The sequence below is a fragment of the Orbicella faveolata genome, unplaced genomic scaffold, assembly GCF_042242905.1.
Source record: "Orbicella faveolata isolate gen_17 unplaced genomic scaffold, um_ofav_v1 contig_25, whole genome shotgun sequence".
Classification (NCBI taxonomy): domain Eukaryota; kingdom Metazoa; phylum Cnidaria; class Anthozoa; order Scleractinia; family Merulinidae; genus Orbicella; species Orbicella faveolata.
Window position 1 is genome coordinate 29,256,380 of NW_028301553.1, and position 20,863 is coordinate 29,277,242.

The 20,863-nt window shown below is 38.5% G+C and overlaps 1 protein-coding gene, 2 long non-coding RNA genes and 1 pseudogene across 3 annotated transcripts; 3 read left to right on the forward strand and 1 right to left on the reverse strand.

Moving 5' to 3' along the window:
* Nucleotides 1-750: 750 nt before the first annotated feature.
* On the forward strand, nt 751-7,007 carry LOC149109794 (uncharacterized). The gene is made up of 4 exons (XR_016208715.1): nt 751-797; nt 2,069-2,113; nt 4,906-4,950; nt 6,817-7,007. It is a non-coding gene; the product is annotated as an uncharacterized LOC149109794 (long non-coding RNA).
* LOC110041447 (uncharacterized) lies at nt 7,005-11,361 on the forward strand. Its single transcript, XR_016208713.1, has 4 exons — nt 7,005-7,032; nt 7,984-8,058; nt 9,489-9,554; nt 10,383-11,361. It is a non-coding gene; the product is annotated as an uncharacterized LOC110041447 (long non-coding RNA).
* A 908-nt stretch (nt 11,362-12,269) lies between these two features.
* On the forward strand, nt 12,270-15,140 carry LOC149109795 (uncharacterized). Its single transcript, XM_089295038.1, has 2 exons — nt 12,270-12,793; nt 14,177-15,140. The coding sequence occupies exon 2, from the start codon at nt 14,212-14,214 to the stop codon at nt 14,992-14,994; it is 783 nt and encodes a 260-aa protein (XP_089151164.1). The 5' UTR covers nt 12,270-12,793; nt 14,177-14,211; the 3' UTR covers nt 14,995-15,140.
* A 3,094-nt stretch (nt 15,141-18,234) lies between these two features.
* LOC149109796 (5-hydroxytryptamine receptor 1B-like) lies at nt 18,235-19,161 on the reverse strand (annotated as a pseudogene).
* Nucleotides 19,162-20,863: the final 1,702 nt, after the last annotated feature.

Below are 20,863 nucleotides of genomic sequence, written 5' to 3' on the forward strand. Positions count from 1 at the left end.
TAATAGAACAACACCGAGAAAAACACTGATATGGGGTAGACGAATTCAAAATCTGCAAAACCTCTACATTCTAATGAAAGAAAACGAAATTTATCCAGTCTATCAGTCTTAAGCCGCAACTAGAACTATAAAGTAAATATGTTTGGAAATTTTAATTAAAAGGACTTCGGTCGCTTTCGTGAGTTCTGCAAAAAGTTACAGGTGATGTTAAGGGTGTGCATCTAAGTCAGTGGAATGTTTCCAAAATATAGACATAACAGCCACCCCTCAATTGTTTGTTAGAGACTGAGCAAGGTAAGATCAGTATGAGATGAAATGTCGGAATTCCTAAATATTATCCTGGTTGTCTCACTGATCGAATAATCTGCAGATTTAGGAGCGAAATAATCGCTACAGTGGGGAAAAATTCCGGACCGTGGGCCGTATCGTAAAAAGCTGGACCGGTCACGTGCGTATAATTAGCCCATTCAAATTCGAGGATTTAGGATTCCGCCCCGCTCAGATGCTTGAGAAAAAAAATAAATTTGTAAATTTAGGACTTTGGCCGCTTTTGTGAATCCTATAAAAAGCTACAGTCGATGTTAAGGGTGTGTATCTAAGTCAGTGGAATGCTCCCAATATATATCTATGTACATAACAGCCACCCCTCAGTTGTTTGTTAGAGTGAGAAAGGTAAGATCAGTCTAATTTGAGACGAAATGTCGGAATTCCTAAATGTTATCCTGACTGTTTCATCGATGAATTTTCTGCAGATTTTAATTTCTTGAGTTCATCCGACGCTAAGAAGAAGATCCAAGGTAGGAAGCAAGATTTCTCTGATCTCAATAAGACTGACAAATAAAAGTGTCTAAGTTGATGTGAATTAAATATAGGTAGGTACTAATCCAGAGGGCTCATTTAGAAGTTTGTAGCAGATGGTAACACAGAGTTCTTAGGGTTAAACCCTTCATCAGGCTATCTCAAAGTATTTTTGTTAGTGGCTTATTTTTACTATGGCTCTTTGTATTTTGTACTCATAGTGGAATAAATTCGTCGCCTGTTGCTCTCTTTTAAGGAACGCTCGTGGCCACTTTAAGCAAGCTTTTAAACTATCGACTTGAAATTAAAGGGATTTTGATTCTGAAGGTGTGTGTTTTCTTGCACAAATTAGTCAAACCAGAAAAATTCACTACAGTATGCAATTTTTTTTAAGAAAAGTAAAACACATAAGAAATACACTGGGAAAAAAGATTCGCAAATTACGTTATGTAATTTTCTTTGGCGTGGTTCAGGCGCACTTTATGCGTTCTGTGTGGTGCCGGCATTTTGGTACGGTTTTGTGTCATTCAGTATTGCGCTGGATTACTGTTAATTTCTAGATATGAAAATTCACGGTTTTCAACTTATATTACAATGTTTGTTTGCTATTCAATGCAATTGGAATGTTGCGACTGAAAAAAGAGGAATTCAAAACAATCATGTCATGCTCCAAAATTATGTCCATAACAGCCAACCCTCAATTAAAATGGAACCTTGCTTAAAACACACAATGCCTTTCTTAATTCTCAAAATATTTCATTTTAAAAATCATCAACTATCAGTTGCGTTATCATATCTTCGTTAATTAAATACAAAAGAAAGAATCAATAACCAGCGATATGCAGGTAGTTTCAGTCAGTATATCATTTATAATTGTTCTTTTTTTTTTCAGAAAACCAGCATACAACTAAAGTAATTGAACAACACAGAGAAAAACACTGATATGGGGTAGACGAATTTAAAATCTGCAAAATCTCCACATTCTAATGACGGAAATCGAAATTTATTCAATCTATCAGTCTGAAACCGAAACTAAAACTATAAAGTAAATATGTCTGGAAATTTAGGACTTTGGTCGCTTTCGTGACTTCTACTGAAAGCTACAGGCGATGTTAAGGGTGTGTATTTAAGTCTGTGGAATACTTCCAAAATATAGACATAACAGCCACCCCTCAATTGTTTGTTAGAGACTGAGCAAGGTAAGATCAGTTTGAGATTAAACGAATTCCTAAATGGCGTCCTGACTGTTTCATTGATTAATTTGCTACAGATTTTGATTTCTTGAGTTCATCCGACGCTAAGAAGAAGACTTAAGGTAGGTAGCAAGATTTTCCTGTTCTTGATATGACTGACAAATGAAAGTGTATAAGTTAATGTAAGTAAGATACACGTATGTAATAATGAAAAGGATTCATTTAGAAGTTCGCAGTAGATAATATCACAAATTTCTTCGGGTTAAGCTCTCCTTCAGCCTTTCTCATTGTATTTTTGTTAGTAGCTTCTTTTCACTGTGGCATAATGTTTGTGTAGATGTTGCGCTAGTGAAATAAATTCGCTCTTTGAAGGAGCGTTTGTGCCCACTTTAAGCAAGCTTTTAAACTGACGACGTAAAATAAAAGTGAGTTTGATTATGAAGGTGCCTGTTTTGTGCGCGAATTAATCAAACGAGTAAAATTATCTACAGTATCATTTTTTTATTCAAGTAAAACTTTAACACGATGGGAAAAAAAGAGTCGCTAATTACGTCATGTAATTTTCTTCGGCGTCTTTAGGGACCGTTCATTTTTTATGAGGGAGGGGGGGCTGGTGGGATTTGGGAAGCACCATTTAAAAATCGCATGACCCCCCCTCAGCTTACCAATTTTTTCACATGACCCCCCCTTATAGCGGTCATTTTTTGGGATGACCCCCCCCCCCAAAAAAAATTGAACAAACAATATTTAGATTTCAACTTTTTTAATATTTCTCTATTATCCCCCTACTTCACGTTATTGTACTCACTATGAAGACAATATTTACAATCTCTATACGACAGAGAGCTGTTGTTTAAAAAACAAATCAAAAGAAAGAGAAGTCAATTTCGGATCTCCTAGTTATGGCTCGCCCTGAGCGTGTGGCATTTGGCCTCTCATTGGCACCTTCCTCATCTGAATTGATGAATGCAAGAATGACGTCTCTTGTGTCATCTTCTCCCCCAGAGTCAATGGCTTCACTGTCATACTCATCATTGTCACTTTCATCCGTTTCACTGCTGTCAGCACTTGCCCTGTTGTCATTTTGTGTCAATGTCCTGGCATTTCTCAGTGTTGGTTGGCCAGCTCTGATCTGAGAGGACTCTTCTGCTACAAGCATAAATGTCTTACAATTGCCTTTACTTTCTCACTCTTGCTGCTTTTCAAATGCTGCTTCAGCCCGTGGTGGTTTGAGTACTTGTTTAGTTCTGGAACACGTAGCTTTTTAAGCTTGGTTAGATCTTCGCACAACTCAGTCCAAGGATAATCCTCCTCCCTACTTAACTTTGCCTTTTCTCCTGCTCTCTTTTTCCTTTTAAATTCCAGCACTTCAAGATGCTGAAGATAATCCACCACAAACTTCGATTTGACAATAAACTTATCTGCAAATAGAGCAACGCTCTCTGGGTCAGATAAAACCAGCCTGCCACTTCCATGCTCTTTCTTCTTTATATTGTTAATCCAATCGGGGAAAGAGCGCATTACTACATGAGCATCATGAAAGAGGCTCATTCCAAAATGGGCAATAATGGCGAAAGCGACGAGTCGTTTAAGGAAAGGTTTACAGCTGAACGATCCAGGCAGTTTGACATCTTACATGCAAAAGAAGCAATTTTTCTAGGTGCAGATGGCTGTTCAGAAAGGGCGAGCGAGTTTTCCATGCAAGGGTACCAGTTGAAGCCCAGTGATGGAAGAAAACTGAACTTCTCCATCAAAGAGCACAGAGCAATGGTGGAAAAGTTGAATGTCATATTGAAAGATGTAAAGGAACGAGATTCCACACTCTTTCAGTCCAATGGGCTTGCTTTAAAGCAGGGCGAAGAATTTGCCCACAGTTTTAATGTAAAACAGATCAAATGTACAGAAGCTAAGTTGACGAAGGTCACGCAGGACATGGAAGCACTAGAAAATAAGAAGAGCAATTATAACAGCATATTCAAAGGCATACTCAAACAGCACATCACAAAAGGAAAAGGAAAAAAGAAAACCGCAGAAAGTCAGATGAAAGAAAGAGGAAGCGGACTGAAAACAACGTCCAACGAGTTTATGGAATCTGTGTTGGAAACCCGCTAGGAAATGATCTTCCACAATGCCTTGTGTACCCTCCTAGAACGGCCGTCCCAGAAGAGTGTCTTAAAGTTGAGGATGTTGCCACGTCGATATTTAGAAGAGATGGGCCATACATCGCACAGCTCTTGGAAGGGAATTATTTCACCAATGCTGCACGAAGCAGAATCACCACCAACCTTGAGCGGGAAGTCAGAGATTATGTTTACACTTTCATGTACCCTGAAGAGTACACTCTGACGGAAAGCATTGCTGCTTCTTGCAGCATTGGTGAAAGAGACTCCCATAGCAGCACAAGCGGCGACGAAGAACTCGATGGCAGCGGAGATGAAGATGAGTGCCAGTGAAAGTTGCATTCGAAAATAAGTGTTAAATACTTCTTTTCAGTAGCTACAAATGCTTTTTGTCGCCAAACGTTTTTTTAAAGCAGAAGGAAAGTTTGTAATAAATTTATATCCTGCCTTCTATGTTTATTCTATAGCAATTTTTTTGATATTCAAACATTATGCTATTTCAAAGTTTTACTAAAATATTTCACGTGACCCCCCCTTTTTCCCTTATTTTTTTAGGATGGCCCCCCCTCGAAAGCCATTTTTTTTCGCATGGCCCCCCCCCAAATCCCACCAGCCCCCCCTACCTTATAAAAAATGAACGGTCCCTTATGCGTTCTGTGCGATGCCAGCATTTTGCTACGGTTTTGTATCATTCAGTATTACGCTGGATTACTGTTAGTATCTATGTATGAAAATTCACGGTTTTCAACTTATATTACAATGTTTTGCTAGTGATATTGATTAATTTGCTACAGATTTTGATTTCTTGAGTTCATCCGACGCTAAGAAGAAGACCTAAGGTAGGAAGCATTAAGATTTCCCTGATCTCAATATGACTGACAAATAAAAGTAGATAAGTTGATGTGAGTAAGAAGTACGTATGTATTGATGCAAAGCATTTATTTAGACGTTCGCAGTAGACGGTAATACAGAGTTCTCAGGGTTAAACTCTCCGTCAGCCTATCTTACTGTATTTTTGTCGGTAGCTTATTTTTACTGTGGCATGTTTGTGTATTTTGCCAGTGAAATAAATTCGTCACTTGTTGCTCTTTTAAGGAGCACTCGTTCCAACTTTAAGCAAGCTTTTAAACTGACGACGAAAAATCAAAGATTATGAATGTGTGTTTTCTTGGGAAAATTAATCAAACGAGAATAATTCTCTACAGTACAGTATGATTTGTTTTTTCAATTATAACTGAACAATAATCAGGATGCAAAAAACCAAACTAAGATTTACTACGTCTTTTGCTTTCTCTTTGCGTGGTTAACGTGCCTTGTTAACATCCACAAATCATCAATTATTAATTGTGTCATCATAATTCGCGGTGCCTTCGTGGTTAGCGCGCTCATCTCTGGATCCAGCGGTGCGGGTTCGAGCCCTGGCTTGGGACATTGTGTTGTGTTCTCAGGCAAGACACTTTACTCTCACAATGCCTCTCTCCACTTAGGTGTATAATGAGTACCGGCGAATTTAATGCTGGGGTCTAACCCTGCAATGGACTAGGATTCAGTTCATTCCAGGGAGGAAAGAAAATACTCCTAGTCGCTTCATCCTATAGAAATCGGGATAAGCTCCGGCCTGATGAGCCACTTGGCTCATATGCAGACTTTATCTATAATAATTCCGTTAATTAAATACAAAAGAGAGATTCAATAACCAGCGATGCAGGTGGTTTTAGTCAGTATCTCACTTTTTGATTGTTTTTTTTCTTACAAACGCAGCATACAAGTAAAGTAATTGAACAACGTCGAGAAAAAACTGATTTGGGGTAGACGAATTCAAAGCCTGCAAAACCTCCACATTTCAATAGAGAAAACACAATTCCTTCTGTCCATCGTAAGCTAGAACTAGAACAATAAATATATTTGGAAATTTAGGACTTTGGCCGCTTTTGTGGGTTCTACAAAAAGCTACAGGCGATGTTAAAGGGTGTATCTATGTACATAACAGCCATTCCTCAATTGTTTGCCAGAAACTGAGTAAGATCAGATCCGGTTGAGATGAAGTGAATTCCTAAATGTTTTCCTGACTGTTTCATCGATTAATTTGCTACAGATTTTGCTTTCTTGTCGGCGTTCATCCGACTCTAAGAAGAAGATTTAAGAGTAATTGCCACTAAAAATCAAAGAAATCGTGGCCACGGTCGAAAAATCAATTTTGCCCATACTTAGCCAGTTTGAAGGCCTAGGTAAGTAACTATACAAAGGGTTCAGAGCCATTTTAAAGTTTTGAAAATTTAAGGTGGCTCTGAGCCCTATGAAAGGAATTTTTTTAAACTTTACCAAAAGTTGCGTCTTATCATGCTTATCAAAATTTTATAACATAATAAAACTTCACCGTGCTGTGTTTAAATTATATGCCGCTAAAGCTGTAATTAAGGCTGGTTTTAGCAGATCATACTGTTGCTATGGTAACCTATTGTGTCGCGAAAATGATAATAACGTGTTCACCAATGATTGGGCATACGCAGGTTTTTGGTACCATGATTGTGGCATTAATTGACAAAGAGTGGCTATAACGACCCATCAAAATCTAAGTGCTGGAAACTGTTTTGAGCCACCTTAAATCAGCCTTGAAACATTTCATATGACTCATCAGTACTCGTGATCAGCTTAACGTAACGCAACTTTATACAATTTACTGATTTCTCTTATTCATTTCTCAGAGACTATGAAGCGTTTTGTTTTCTTACTACTAACTTTGGCCTTGGTGGCGGCAGTCCCGCAGCACAATCCTCAAGCTCAGGTAAGCGCGTGACCTCCGTTCCTCAAATACCAACTACTTCATTTTTCTGAGTTATTGACTGAAATTGCTTTTCATGCCAATAAACGATTAATTTATTTATTACTTTTACAGGATGAAAACTAAGCCAAAGGCCCTGGTAAGTCTATTAACAGACTTCCCTTAATAGTTGTAACTAGCAGTAGAACAATATAATCATTACATTTTTTAAAAAATGCTTGTAAATTGGTACAATCTATTGTTCCTAATATTTCGAAGAGGTGCTCTGTCAGACATTACTTCCTATAAGATGACGCCCAGGTTATGGACTTTTTGTTCAAGTTATGGTGGTGGGAGTTGACCAAATTATAAACCCTAAATTCACTTCTATCGGGGTTAAGGTAAACTACTCTATCCAAAGGCTAACTGCTCTTCCATTCGAGCCTTCACAGAACTCAAAAAACTGAGAAAAAGTGAAGAATTTATTGAAGAAACTGAGAAAAAAAATACAAACAAAGTATTGACTGCTGAAAATGCATAGACCTAATTTCTCTTCGCGCAAAAAAGAAACTGCCACTGAATTCAATCGATTGATGTAATTTCAAACAGTTTTAAAGAACACGTTTTCTACACTAGGACAAGAAACTTTGTCAAACCGATTAACGATTAGAAATTGAAGATAGCGAGGAAAATACTGACAAAACGTCACGCTAAGAGAATCATATCTATTTTGACTGCTAACCACAGAAATGTAAGCTTGTGTTTAACGACACTTAGAAAAGGCGAAGATGTTACTGATTTAATTCATTTCTCAGGCAGGATCTCGGTAAGCAAAATATCTTCAATACTACTCTACCATGAGACTAGAAACTCCACCATTTCGAGACTTAACACAGCTGAAAATTATAGACATTTGGAGAAACTGAGAAAGTTTCTCTAACTTCGCAAACCAAAATAAAGAATAATTATATATGGTATAGAATTTATTGTCAACAAAAAGTTCAAATCTACTCTATAAAAAGAAACTCCACCATGCTGAGACTTCACACAGTTTTAATTGTATGTACTTCAGTCGGCAATACATAATTAAATTGATATTTTTTCTCTTAAGACCAACCTATACCCAAAGAAGATTTTGAGAATGCGAGGGAATTTCGCGACAGGAATTTGCAGACCCTTGAAGAAGGTAAGTCGGGATGATTTAATTTAGCAGACAACGAAAAGTTTCTCAATGACATCTTTTGCAGAGATATTATAAGAGCCCGAATGACAATCACCTCAAGCGAGTTGTGATTAGTTACAGACACAGTAAAATAGTGTAGGTATAGTCTTTACCTCTGTAGACTTGAGCTGGCAGCAATTCGCTACAGTCTGTGGTAGTCAGAATTGGTTCATGCTTACACGGGAAGTTTGGGGAGCACAAGAGAAGCGTAAGAGTTGCTTGAGACGCAGCCGACAGCAACTCTAACTTCCTAAGCTCTACAAACTTGTCAAGTGCATCCATAACTCGATATACGCACGGCTAAAAGTAAAAGCATCAACTAATTCCTTTATAACGTTGCGACATCACCTTAGGCGCATGTTTTATTTGTGATCGGCCTACAAAGTTAAGTTCTCACAATGCACGGTGAAGGAAAACAAAGGATCCTGTTTGCTGGTTAAAAAAACGCCACAATCAGTTGAGCGATGGTTGAGCCAGAACGCTTCAACTGATTTTTAAAATTGTTCATAAAATTTCGCTTCTTTGAGTTAATGAAAATGTAGCCAAAAAGTCAAAATACTCCATACTCCTTACATTCCCGAAATAACAAAAGGAACTCGCAGCTAAAATCGACAGAAACTTTGCAACTAAAATGAAACTGCCCCATATCTTGAAAAATAAGAGAGTAGCACCATTACCATGGGTGCATCTTTGATATTGGACATCTTTGTTATAACTAATTTGACAGCTGTCAAAACAAGGTATCCGCTGACCAGCATCACGTGACCATATCGCGGGCTCAGGCCAAGAACTCATCGAGGTCGCGTGTTTTTTTGCTGACCAGGCACTGAGTTTTCGATTGGATCGCGGGCTCAAGTCAGGTTATTACTCTGCTTGAGATGGAGGGAGTACATGCATGCAAAGGCAAAATTTAGGCGCAAATTAAACCCTGACGCGTTGTTGACTTTTCTTCCGACATATTCCTTGCGCAATCGTCTCTTGGAAAGTCCCTGATATATTGCGTGCGTTATTTCTTCAATCTTGGGTATACTGATTAGGTATGGTTTGTTAAATGTAATTAGAAAAAAAGTGAAACCACACACTAAACAATCATATGCTCACAATTGATCATTTTTTGAGCTTCTGATCCAGGGAAAATATCCTCTTTTCATTTATGATTAATTCTCTAAACGGGAGCACCGCTTCTAGGCTTTGCTAAATCTATATATTATTTACGCACGGCGGTATGTAAATAGAGATTTTTTACCATTATGGCTAAATAGGAATTAGGTAGGACCAGCGCGCGTTTTACGTTATAATAGTATTGTTACTGTTTGTAATTATTTATTTTTTCAATTATTTTTTTTTCTGGCGTATTTAAATGAATAAATAGGTTTCATTTATTTTCTCCTTAGACGTACCCATAGACGTTGAAAATTCAGGGAAATTTCGCGACAAGGATTTGCAGCCTCTTGAAGAAAGTTAGTATGTTATTTAGCAATACATTTAGTGAACATTACGTACCATTTCACCTCCCTCAGAGATTTCAGAGGCGCGCGCGAAAATCGCTTCCATTGAGTTGAAATAGTTACAGCGATGATGAAATTATCATTATCAAATCATCAAATTAAAGTGTACCAGCTAAGCCGGGAAATCTGGTGGTGATAGCGTCTCAACCCCACCCTGTTCTAGGGAATTTTACAATATTTCATGATAAGTCGGGTTAACACATGTACTCTTGTGAGGAACTTAAGCAAATGTTTGCTTGAAAGTAGCCAGTATTTCAGGCTAAACACATCCTGAATGCAACTTGTAATTATTGGTTTTATTTTACTTTCTCTGTATTTTTTTCTGGATAGTTAAATCAAAAAATAAAATCGGATTTTCTAGACTTTTTCGACACCTCAAATGAATTTTCCGAAAAGAATTTCCAGACTCTTGAAAAAAGTGAGAAAATTATTTAGCAAAACATTCAGTAGACTGATGAGTCTCTCCTGTTTCTCAGCGATACTAAAGCACGCGCGCAAAAATCCCCTATAGGGTAATGAAAGTTGGCTTGTAAGTGAGGCATTAGTTTTGTAATGCGCGCGAGCGCGTGGAGTTACACCGGTCACATGGTAAAATAACTTTTCTGCAGTAAGTCTGGTTTTTACCTCTTTATACCAGGGCCAGCAGTAATTGGGTACTATGTGGCGGTATTAGCATTAATGTTTTTATTCCTTTTTTTTTCTGGCATATTAAAAATAAATGAATAAATAAATCAATAAATCAATAAATCAATAAATCAATTGGGATATTTTTACCTTTAGACGCACCCGAAGACGTTTTCGACAATTCAGGGGGATTAACCGAAGAGAATTCCTTGACTCTCGAAAAAAGTGAGTAGATTATTTAGCAATACATTTAGAAGTCAACAAGTAGTCTCTCTTCTTTCTCGGTGGTACTAGAGCGCGCAAAAATCGCTTCCAGTGAGTTGAAATTAGCGCAGCTGCAGCGATAAAGTTCAAAGTTCGAGCACTAAGTGCAAAAATCATTTACTAAAAATCTATTCACAGCGCAGCAAGTTTTTGAATACTATTGGAAACATCTCACCGTAATTCATTTTTTTAGGTGACCCCGCGATTAAAACCCCAAGCATTCTCGGGAAAATTAATGTCAAACCTCGTAAGAATGCTTAATGCGTGTGTTACTGCGTTTTCAACTAACGCGAAACGTCCGTTCTTATTGAAATATGGATAACTTCAAGTTCAATTTTCTCTCGGGGGGCGGGGTGGGGGGTCAGCTTGAGAGCTAAAGCCTCGATAAGATCTTCCTACCTTAATTCAAAATATTACCAGGCTATAAGGTTTTTTTTGGTAACTATATTTTTGCCATTATTGCTCGAATGTTCTGCGACAATCATCTTAATTTATAAAGACGACTTGTAAATACACAAAGGCCTAAGAGCTGAGAGGATGTTGGTCCATTGGATTAAGGCCCGGTTCTCATTTATTCGCGGTATTTTCACTCTATTTTCTAAATCACATTCAAAAGCTTTTCAAAGGACTATGCGTGTATGTTTCAAAGATAAAAAGTACAAATACAGCAGCCCCGTCCAAACAAGGTTTGGATAATTTCGTGGAAATCTGCTGATAGAACACGATTCAAAGCCGAGTTTTACAGTGCGTTCACTGAAACTGGGGCCACCCAGACAATGAAAACCAATCAGATGGCAGAACTGAAACGATAGAATCCAACATTTCCAAATCCAACCAATCAAATATCCTATTTTCAAATCCAGCCAATCAAATGTCCGGTACAAAACATTGAAATCTCAACTTGTTCGTCGTGATGCTTACGCAATTAATAAATTATTAAGCTCAAACCGTTAGTAGTTTCGCGCGCTTGCAAATTTAAGAAGAATTAAATGCTGCCCCACTTTCTATAGGTTGCTTGTTTTAGAAAATACATGGAAAGAAAAGCTGCTTAAGAGTGTCACTCGTAAATATATATCGCCACTAGAGTGTGTATTGTAGGGTTTGAATATTGTCGCGGCTGTTAAAAAGAAACCCTTCAAATGGTCTCTGAGTAGTTTCGCATCTGTTCAGGTTCGAAAATTGTAAAATTGGAAAGGGATTATTTTCGATGTAACTGAAAGGAGCTGGATGCAAACTTCAAGCAGGATAAACGAAAAGTCAACTTGATACAAAAATGGACTTGTAACCTGAATTCTTTGATCGAAATATCTTCGATTTTTCCATCCAGGGGAGGTTTGGCGCTATCGTCTTTTGTTTTTGCCAGGCTTTGATAGTTTGAATTTTCCATGAAGATGTTATTTCAATTCCATACACCGATAATCCAGAAAGGGAGCTCAAACTCCAAAATGTATAGCTGCTGCGATAGTAAACGCGATGGTTTTTCCGAGAACTGCGTGGTAAATAACCAAAAGCTGTGTAAAAATAGAAACATGCACAGACAACAGGAGCGGAATTTATTCTTTAAAAAATGTCACACTCTGTTATTCTGCGAATTTAAACAACAACAGTAAGAGTGATATTTTGTGTGACCGTACGCTCACAGTGGAAAACGGTCAATCTAATGAATTTATCACGCTTGTCAATGTAAAATCTAAAGTAAAGTAACACAATATTTTCTAAAGCGAAAGTACTAACGGCTTACAGTGAACAAGTTGAAATTTCACTGTTTTGTATCGGACATTTGATTGGCTGGATTTGAAAATGTTGGAATCTATTGTTTCAGTTCTGCCATCTGATTGGTTTTCATTGTCTGGGTGGCCCCGGTTTCAGTAAACGTACTGTAAACCATTTTGCGGTAAGCTGGTTAAAATGGTTGATCAACCTGCCCAATCGAAAACCGGATTTAATCAGTAGGATGCTAGAAAGACCCAACTAACCTATTCAACCGAAATTGGTTGGTCCCAATAGAACACGAGTAAATAGTGGCTCCATCTAACTTCCATTTAGTTGACCTCTCTATTTCTTCACTTTTTCCCAATTATCCATCAATACAAACCAAAAGAGCAAGTGAAGTGAGAGGACACATGCATTTGGTATACCCAGATTACATTTATCGATTGCTTATTTTGTAGGTTACAATAAACGGTTCTAGTTTGCAGCCACCAACTTAATTCCCCAAGGACAAACTCAACTAAATCTATTTCATTTATTTTTCTCTCTGGGAAAAAAACGAAAAAACCGTCGTAGACGTGGTGGGCGTGGAAGTAAGGCTACTTTTTCAAACTTTTAAAATGGTCATTTATTATTCCATTTTCTCTTTTCTCGGTTCCTTACTTTTTTCATTCAATATGAAACGTCGAAGGTGTAACTCTAATTCTCATTTCTTACAAATTTAGTGAACAAATTCTGGGTATAGTATACATGTATTACTCAATTCGAGTTCGGCTACGAATCATATTGAAGAGGCACAGGGTCTAGCTATTCCCTATACTGAAGAAATTCCTGAAGGAAGAAACTTCAGGCGCTATGCGGTTTGTAAGCATTCTACAGTTTCCCCATTTCTCTTGCCACAAAGCTGACTGTCCTAGTCCAGACGGATCCAGACGCACATTTGATCGTGAATATGTAATTTGATCGACGATGATTTCAGAAAGATGTTTACATTACTGAGAGCCCGACGTTGCCAAACATAATATGAAAAGTCGTATCGACTTCCAAGATTTAGACCATTGGAAAATTAAATTTCGGTTGAATTTCAGCTTTTTTCTGGCCTCTGACATGGGTGTCTGGAAAACCCGAATAGCGAATAGTCGCGAATAGCGAATAGCGAATAGTACAAATAGTGCTAATAGTCTCGAATAGTGCGAATAGTGGAAAACAGTCGCGAATAGTGGCGAATACTAGTTATCAACAGTCACCACTTTAGTTCAGCGCTGAAATTGATCACGTGGAGCAATAGCGTCTATCCGCGGACGTTGATAGATTCGATCAAGCATGTTCTGTGAAAAAACAACAAAATGCAATGAAGGCGAGGAGAGTGGTCAGTGATTAGTTTATTAACTGAAAAGACACAAATGAGCTGATCCGATAACCGGTTATAAAAACAACAACATCTAAGCTATATCTTTCGTAATTAAATATCCAAATAAGCAACAGAATTTGAGTGAATTTATTACCTTTTCTTCTCCGGACTCAGGCTAGGGCTGTCCATCACCGACATTAAGAAAACAGAAAACACGAGGATATCCTAATTAAGACGTACGGTATTTACGCTCTTGTAGCGGGGAAAACAGAAGAAGTTACTTTTAGGAACACCTTTCGTCCTGATAAGGGTTTATGCTTTTTATTTGGAACGTTGCTGCAATGTTAAATGCGAGACTCTGAGTACCAAATTTCTGTCATTCGTCACTATTCCCCCCCCCCCCCCCCCATTTGCCACTATTCCTCACTCTTCGTGACCGTTCGCCACTCCATATTCCAGACTATTCGCACTATTCGTTCTATTCGCTATTCGCTCTTCGGAACTATTCGCTATTCCCTATTCGCGATTCGGGTTTTCCAGACACCCCTCTGGAATCATCAAAACACTAGTTTCTTGCGTGTTTATGTACGCAACAAAATGGCTTTTGCATATTCTCTCTACATAGAACGCCGCCGCATCACTTATATAAAGGTTGAAGCAATGACGAACGACGCTCCTATTACCGCAGGCACAAGTAGCCATCCAGACCTGGTGATCGTTTTGAAAGATGGCAGTAAGTACGAAGCAGAGCTGCCGAACGACAAGAAAGCAGGTGAACCATACGAAATAGAATTGTCCGTCCAAAGTAATTTCCAACCGAGTCTCGTCTGCACTAAAAGAGACATCAAGGAAGTTTATCTCGAGGCTCGAGGCAATGATGGATGGTACATAGCATCGATCGATACCTACACCAGAACAAAAAAGAAACGGTACACCAAACTAACCGCTGATACAGGCTTCGATATGTGGCTGGACGGTGATCAAGAGTCTAATTACCCATACAATGCCAAAAAGCACCTCCTCACCAATGCTGCTGCAGGACCCTGTATCACCTACATACGTGTAGATGCAATGACGGGAGACGTGTCATACGCTGGTTCCTTAACCGGAAACAACCACCTGATAGTTCTCATGTTATCAAATAACGGCAAACTTCAGGCAGAACTTGAACACCCTATGGAACAAGACAAACCTTATACGCGAGAGTTACAGTTTGCAAGCCGGTTTAACACTGCAAAGTGCGTGTCGTCATCTGACATTAAGGAAATTCACCTACAAACTCAAACTAGGGGAAATGACGTTTGGTACATAGAATCCATTCGCACGTCTGCTAAGAGAGGTGATAAGGAGTACCAGGATCTGACAAATGATCCACAGCTCAACAAGTGGCTTGATGATGATCGTACAGAAGAGATGCGAGACATCAAACTAACGCTAGTGTAATTTGCAATCAGGACATGATTTTCCGACACTGGGAAATTGTTGGGAACACAATTTGGGAAAATTATGAGATTTAGGAAGGAAATGGGAAATAGCTTTCTTACTTTGGAAAATGTTCAGGCTAAAAATTGGGAAATATTTTTTTGGGAAAAATGGGATATTGTTTCCTGGCACTGGGAAAATTATTGGACCCACATTAGAGTAACTTTTTGGATTTTCCCCAAATCTTGGAAAGGGGTGGGACATTTCTTCCTACTATGTAAAACTGGAAGAAAAATTGGGAAAACTACCGAGGACAAGATAATTATCACTAATTTGGGAGCAATTATAGTACAGTTTTATGCTCAGTCACCTCACTGTGTCACACAGGAACATTTCTGTGTTATATTGGAACATTGTATGGGTTATTAGAGTTGAATTTAGATCAACAAATACAGGTGGGAAAAAAAGGCATGTGTGTGTACGTGTTTATTTGCAATATTTCCCCAACGCATTAATAATTCATCGAGTTTAATCTTAAAATAAGAATAACGCATCTTGCTTTAAGGTAATTGCATCGAAGACATTATCAAGGTAAGAGAGTGAATCCCTCATATAGGTCCTCTAACTAAGGTAATCCCTCTTAAGTTATTTTTAGACATGGTACCCAGTTCTTCCGAGGATGCTACTCGCGCGATGCGTGGACAGCCGAAGTGACTTTCTCGAAACTACCTGAGACGAAATGGCGGGAACGTCATTTCATATGTTTTGATTTCGTTTCATAGCAGGAATGTTTTCTACTTTGGCTGTTCAGTATTTGGCTGTTTAGTCGGTTCTAGGGAGTTTAATTACGCAAACTTTAACGGCAACTGCAGTTAATACAATGGCTGTGTTTTCTGTTCATTTCTTTGCCGTTGTTTATGAAAAGTCACAAAACAACAACGTGAAATAGCCACATTCTGCATATTCGAGAGAACGTGAACTATACGACGGCCAATTTTCAAAATTTCTTTTTCGAATTTTGACGCTGTCTTACATATTCTGTTTGGGATGTTTCTGACAGCATAGACAAACTGACTGAATATAAATTCCCGCGAGATTCGTAGGTTAAATATTAAGTCGTTTTTTAATCGATGTTGCCTTTGGCGTTGTTGCCGTTGCTGCTTAAACTGCTTTTGCTACTTGGGCAGCGAGCGTCTGCCTGCACTTTCGACCATCTGTTTGATCGGTTGCCAAGATTGTGCTTGGGCGTTTGTTTGCTTTGCACTCGTTCAGTTGTCTACTCATTCCTCTGCCGTTCATTCAGTTGTTGTTTGTACAAGGGACATCCGTCTCTTATTTAAACTCTTATTAAAGTTTCGAAATGTATTAAAACATACCGAGAGCAGAAGTTCCTTTGCTCGTAATCCAAATATCACAGGGGACATCCCCACAGCGTTGGAGATTTCCCTTTGCTTTGAAACGAAACGAAACGAAACATAAACAGATCCTCCACGAAAACATCCAGGCAACGCACGAGTAATATCCGCGGAAGAACTGGGTACAATGTCTAAAAATAACTTAAGAGGGATTACCTAAGTTAGAGGACCTATATGAGGGATTCACTCTCTTACCTTGATCATCTCTTGTTACATCTTAATTTAAGACGTAATACAAATCTTAAAATAAGACAGTTAAGAATCTTATACAGAATAAGATCTTAACATTCTTAAAATAAGATATAAATATCTTATTTTAAGCCTCGGTGCCTTAAAATGAGATGACCTACTGTACAAAGTTTAAGATGATGTTAATTTAATTTAAGATGCTCGACCTTTTCATTTAAGATTTTAGTTTTTACGAAGCACGTGCTCAAACCTGAGTGAAGTGAATCATCTCATTACAAAGATACTGAAATGTCAACAGCTCTTGTTCACTGTACCAGTCAGTTAGTTGCTCACCTGCTGACAAAATCACAGTCGAAACTTGCAGTCCTAAAGGTCCCAAAGGATCTATGCAGCTCTTTGACAAGAACGTACCACGTGACACTTCAGGGAATCATCTACATTTTGTACCAACCAGGGGTGGCTAAGGAGGAACCGCTTAGCTCGTAGACCAGGAAGTGATATCCCTAATGAAACAACTGGAAATTTGAGGCTTGGAACAGCTCGGGAAGAGCTATCTAGTTCTTGAGGTATTTTTGTTGACTGAAGTAATGTCCCTGAAAAGATTATGACTGAAGCAAACTGTCAAAGTTATGCCTGTGGCAAGTTCCTTTAATTGAGACGTTTTCAAGCTTTTCCTTTTTGCAATACTTTACCCTCTTTTCCTTCCGTTCTCATTTTGACTACCCCCTGTTCACTCCCCGTGGATGTTCTGTGACTTTTTTTGGATGTTTTATCTTGTGAGCTACGCAACACGTTTTGTGACTTTTTTAAAACGGAATTAACTCTCTTATGCTCATATGCTTGTGTGTTAATTGTTCCTGACATGCAGACCCTAGTTAACGTAGCTCACAAGATGAACAGAACAGACAAATCACCATTATTTCTATTTCGAAGTACCTTTGTGTTGCAAAATTATTTTCTTGTCTAGCGTTAAGTCCTTCACCAAGTTCACAAAGCAGCACGTAAATAGCATTTTGCACTGGAGCAAAAATTATCAGATACGACACGGTAACAAATAATACAGAAATATCTTAAACAGTTGAACATTATAACCCAGCCTAGTACAGTAACTTGGTTGGATTGTTGGAATTAAGTGCAATAAATCTTTTGCGGAAGGGATGAATCATTTGGTGAAGAATCTAATCTAGATCTTTGGCTTTCCTCATCTTAGTAAACTATCCAGAGAGTTTAAGGATCCCTTTGATTAAATTCGCGTTTGCAACAAAGGGTAGTTTGATATTGAATCATGAAGTTCATTTATCGTGACTCCATACTCCTATTTGTAAAAGTATTGCATACATCGAATTCCCTTAACAATGCCTGAAAAAGGTTCTACCTTGCATACGGCTGGCGCGCCTGAAATTTGACCTTCTCGCCCGAAAAAATTACGCAATGCCCGAATGCGTGAGTGATGAAATCGAGGTGCAAACGCACTCAAAATTACATGAAAAACGAAAACTATCGCGATTCTTCCATCTAAGGAAACTGCTATAATTTCTAAAATAGTTACGTCGAAAGCTTGCATACTGAATGACCTCTATCAGCAGTCTCAATTTTTGCCAATTTTTTCCCGAAAAATTTCATAATTTCCGCAGCTGCAGCTCCCCGCTCTCCCCCCTCCCGGTTCCCCAGCTCGAACGCTTATGCTTCAGGCCCTCCATAGAATTAATGGAAGAACAATTTTTTCGTGGCGGTGTGAATCTCTAGGTATCGCCAGCAGCACAATAAAGGGTTTGGAGAAGAATCGAGGAAAATCACTGTGAAAGCTGTGATGAAACGATTTAATGAAATGGTTACACCTGCAAGTATCATGAGGGAAAGAGGCTCGTAGAAACACAGCAGTTAAATGTAAACGAGAAATGCGTTCATAGCTGACTTTTTCTGCACAAAATGTTCTCGTTAGTTGCCCCTTGTTGTTGATGCATACACTAAAACTGTCTCTGATGGCGTCGAACGAGGAGATAGATTTTCAAATAAACAAGAAAGTTTTCAACAAGAAGGCTAATTATCGCAACAGGTATAGCACTTGCAATCCAGTGTTTCGTGCTGGCGAAAATACCAGCAGATACCCAGAGGAAAATAACTAGCCATATCACACGAAACGGCGTCACTACTGCATGATATCTCAAGTGTAATTATATAACTGAAGAGCGAGTAATCGATCCACTGCAACTGCTGCAATGCAGCTGACAATGGCGAAAAAAGCCCCGATAGTCAGGAAGGGACCTAAAACGTTAACGCCTAAGTCAAAAGGTACTTTCCGCTCAGAATGTTTACTGCAAAAAGGGGCTGGACAACCTCGTCAACAGCGAGGTCCGATACAGCAAGACTTGCCAGTAAGATGTTCGCCGCTGAATGTAAAGAAAATGTCTTCCAAACTGTTATTAGGATCAAAGAGTTTCCGAACAGCGCCACGAAGGAGAGAATGACATTGATTACCGTAGATTGTTACCTTGAAATTAAGTTCTTCTTCATGAATTCCGTCTGTACCTGAGTCGTTCTTGTCAGAATTGTTGGTAGGTTGTGTTGAATTACTATTTTCCATGGCTGATATGAGCTTTAGCTCTTTTAAAGGTTTCGCCGTTTTTGTTGTCCTTTTGATGGTTTGCTCAAGAAATGCAACTATTAATTAACTTTACTGCGGTTTATTAATTTTTGATTTGTTTGACGCCGGGAATATGGCAGATGTCAATAGCAAAGGCGATATATGTCTGCACGTTCGGTAAATAAGCTTCTTTCAGTTTGAAATTCTGTAACTACACCTTTATTGCTCGTTGGTGCTGTGTGTTAAGTCTCCCTATTCGATATTCATTCTATAAATCCATGAGGTTTACAAAACAACCACAATTGTAATACAAACGACATCACGACATCAAAAGGCAGAGATTGCGACAAAAAAGGCTAAGTTTTCTTGGTGTGAGGTCCTTGTTAATTTTCCTTAAAAAGAGAACGGAAAAGCAATTGAAAATTATCAAAATTCGATATTTCTGAAAGCGTTTTTGTTATTAAGCATACGATTTGGAATACAATCCTGGATTTAGACCATGCTTTCGAAATCAATTTTATTTCAGCTCATCTCCACAACAGCGTCACATATTACTATTTAAATTCAAGCTTGCCAGACTGTTAATTATAAACCGTCATTAATTAATCATTTTAATTTTTTTTCTACTCTCTCTCTTTTCAACAGAGACCATAACTCACGCCATCCGCAAATAACCGGTTGCCCATGCGCGTTACCGAATTACTGTTTACTGAGTTCGATCAGCTGCCAGGAATGTGGGTCTTCTGGGATTATGCGTTAGCCGTAAAACGAGCCAAAAAAATAGCATTAGCGTAAAAATTGGAAAATTTTAAACGTTATCCGTAAAAAAAATTAAAAGTAAAACAATTTTAGCCACTAAAATGAAAGTTTCATGGTCTCTCGTCAAAAAATTTTTTGTGTTTTGTCGAGTGGCTTGAAAGCTATGTTAGTCTATAGTTCTTAAAATACTTGCTTTTTCCGTCCCGGAATGGTCCTAAGACCATACGTGTAAAATATGTTTTACAAATATTTATGTTTTATGTTTCAAATATGTTTTACATATACAGAAGTCAAATATGCCCTTAACTTTTTAATTTAAACAATGAAAGCTAAGTTTTCCTACGATTATCAGTTGAGTAAGGCACGAGGGAAGTTTGGTTACGAATTTTTGGACTTAAAATTACGGTGTTGTCACGGGCAACTTACCTCGTTTCCATTGGTAACAATATCAACGGCCGTGCGTCGCCTGTGGCGTCGCTTACAATTTCGCGCGCTTTGCTGCTAATGACGTCAAAGCCGACAAATTGTCACTGGAAACGGAGCCAGTTGCACGTGACAACAACACGATTTTCACGTTAAAACCCGATGACCAAACTTTCGTCGCGCCTTACTCGACTGATAATCGTAGTAACTTTTGAAAACAATGATAATTAATTTTCTGTTTCTGCTTACTGCTATTTCTGATTACTGTAAGGAAAACAAATTAACCGTTAGCCTTAAAAGCCACCACGCCGTTGAGACCCTCGTGACTGCGGATGTGCCCAAAGTTTTGGTCACTTTTGTACACAATGGATACGGGGTACGGAGCCTTAACTTTTCACTCCCGGCTTCGAAAAGGTGGCTTCACCTTCCACGAAAACATCCACGCAACACACGCGGTAAAATTATTCGAGGGAGAATTGGGACCACGTCTAAAACATAACTCGATCAGGTTTGCCTTTTG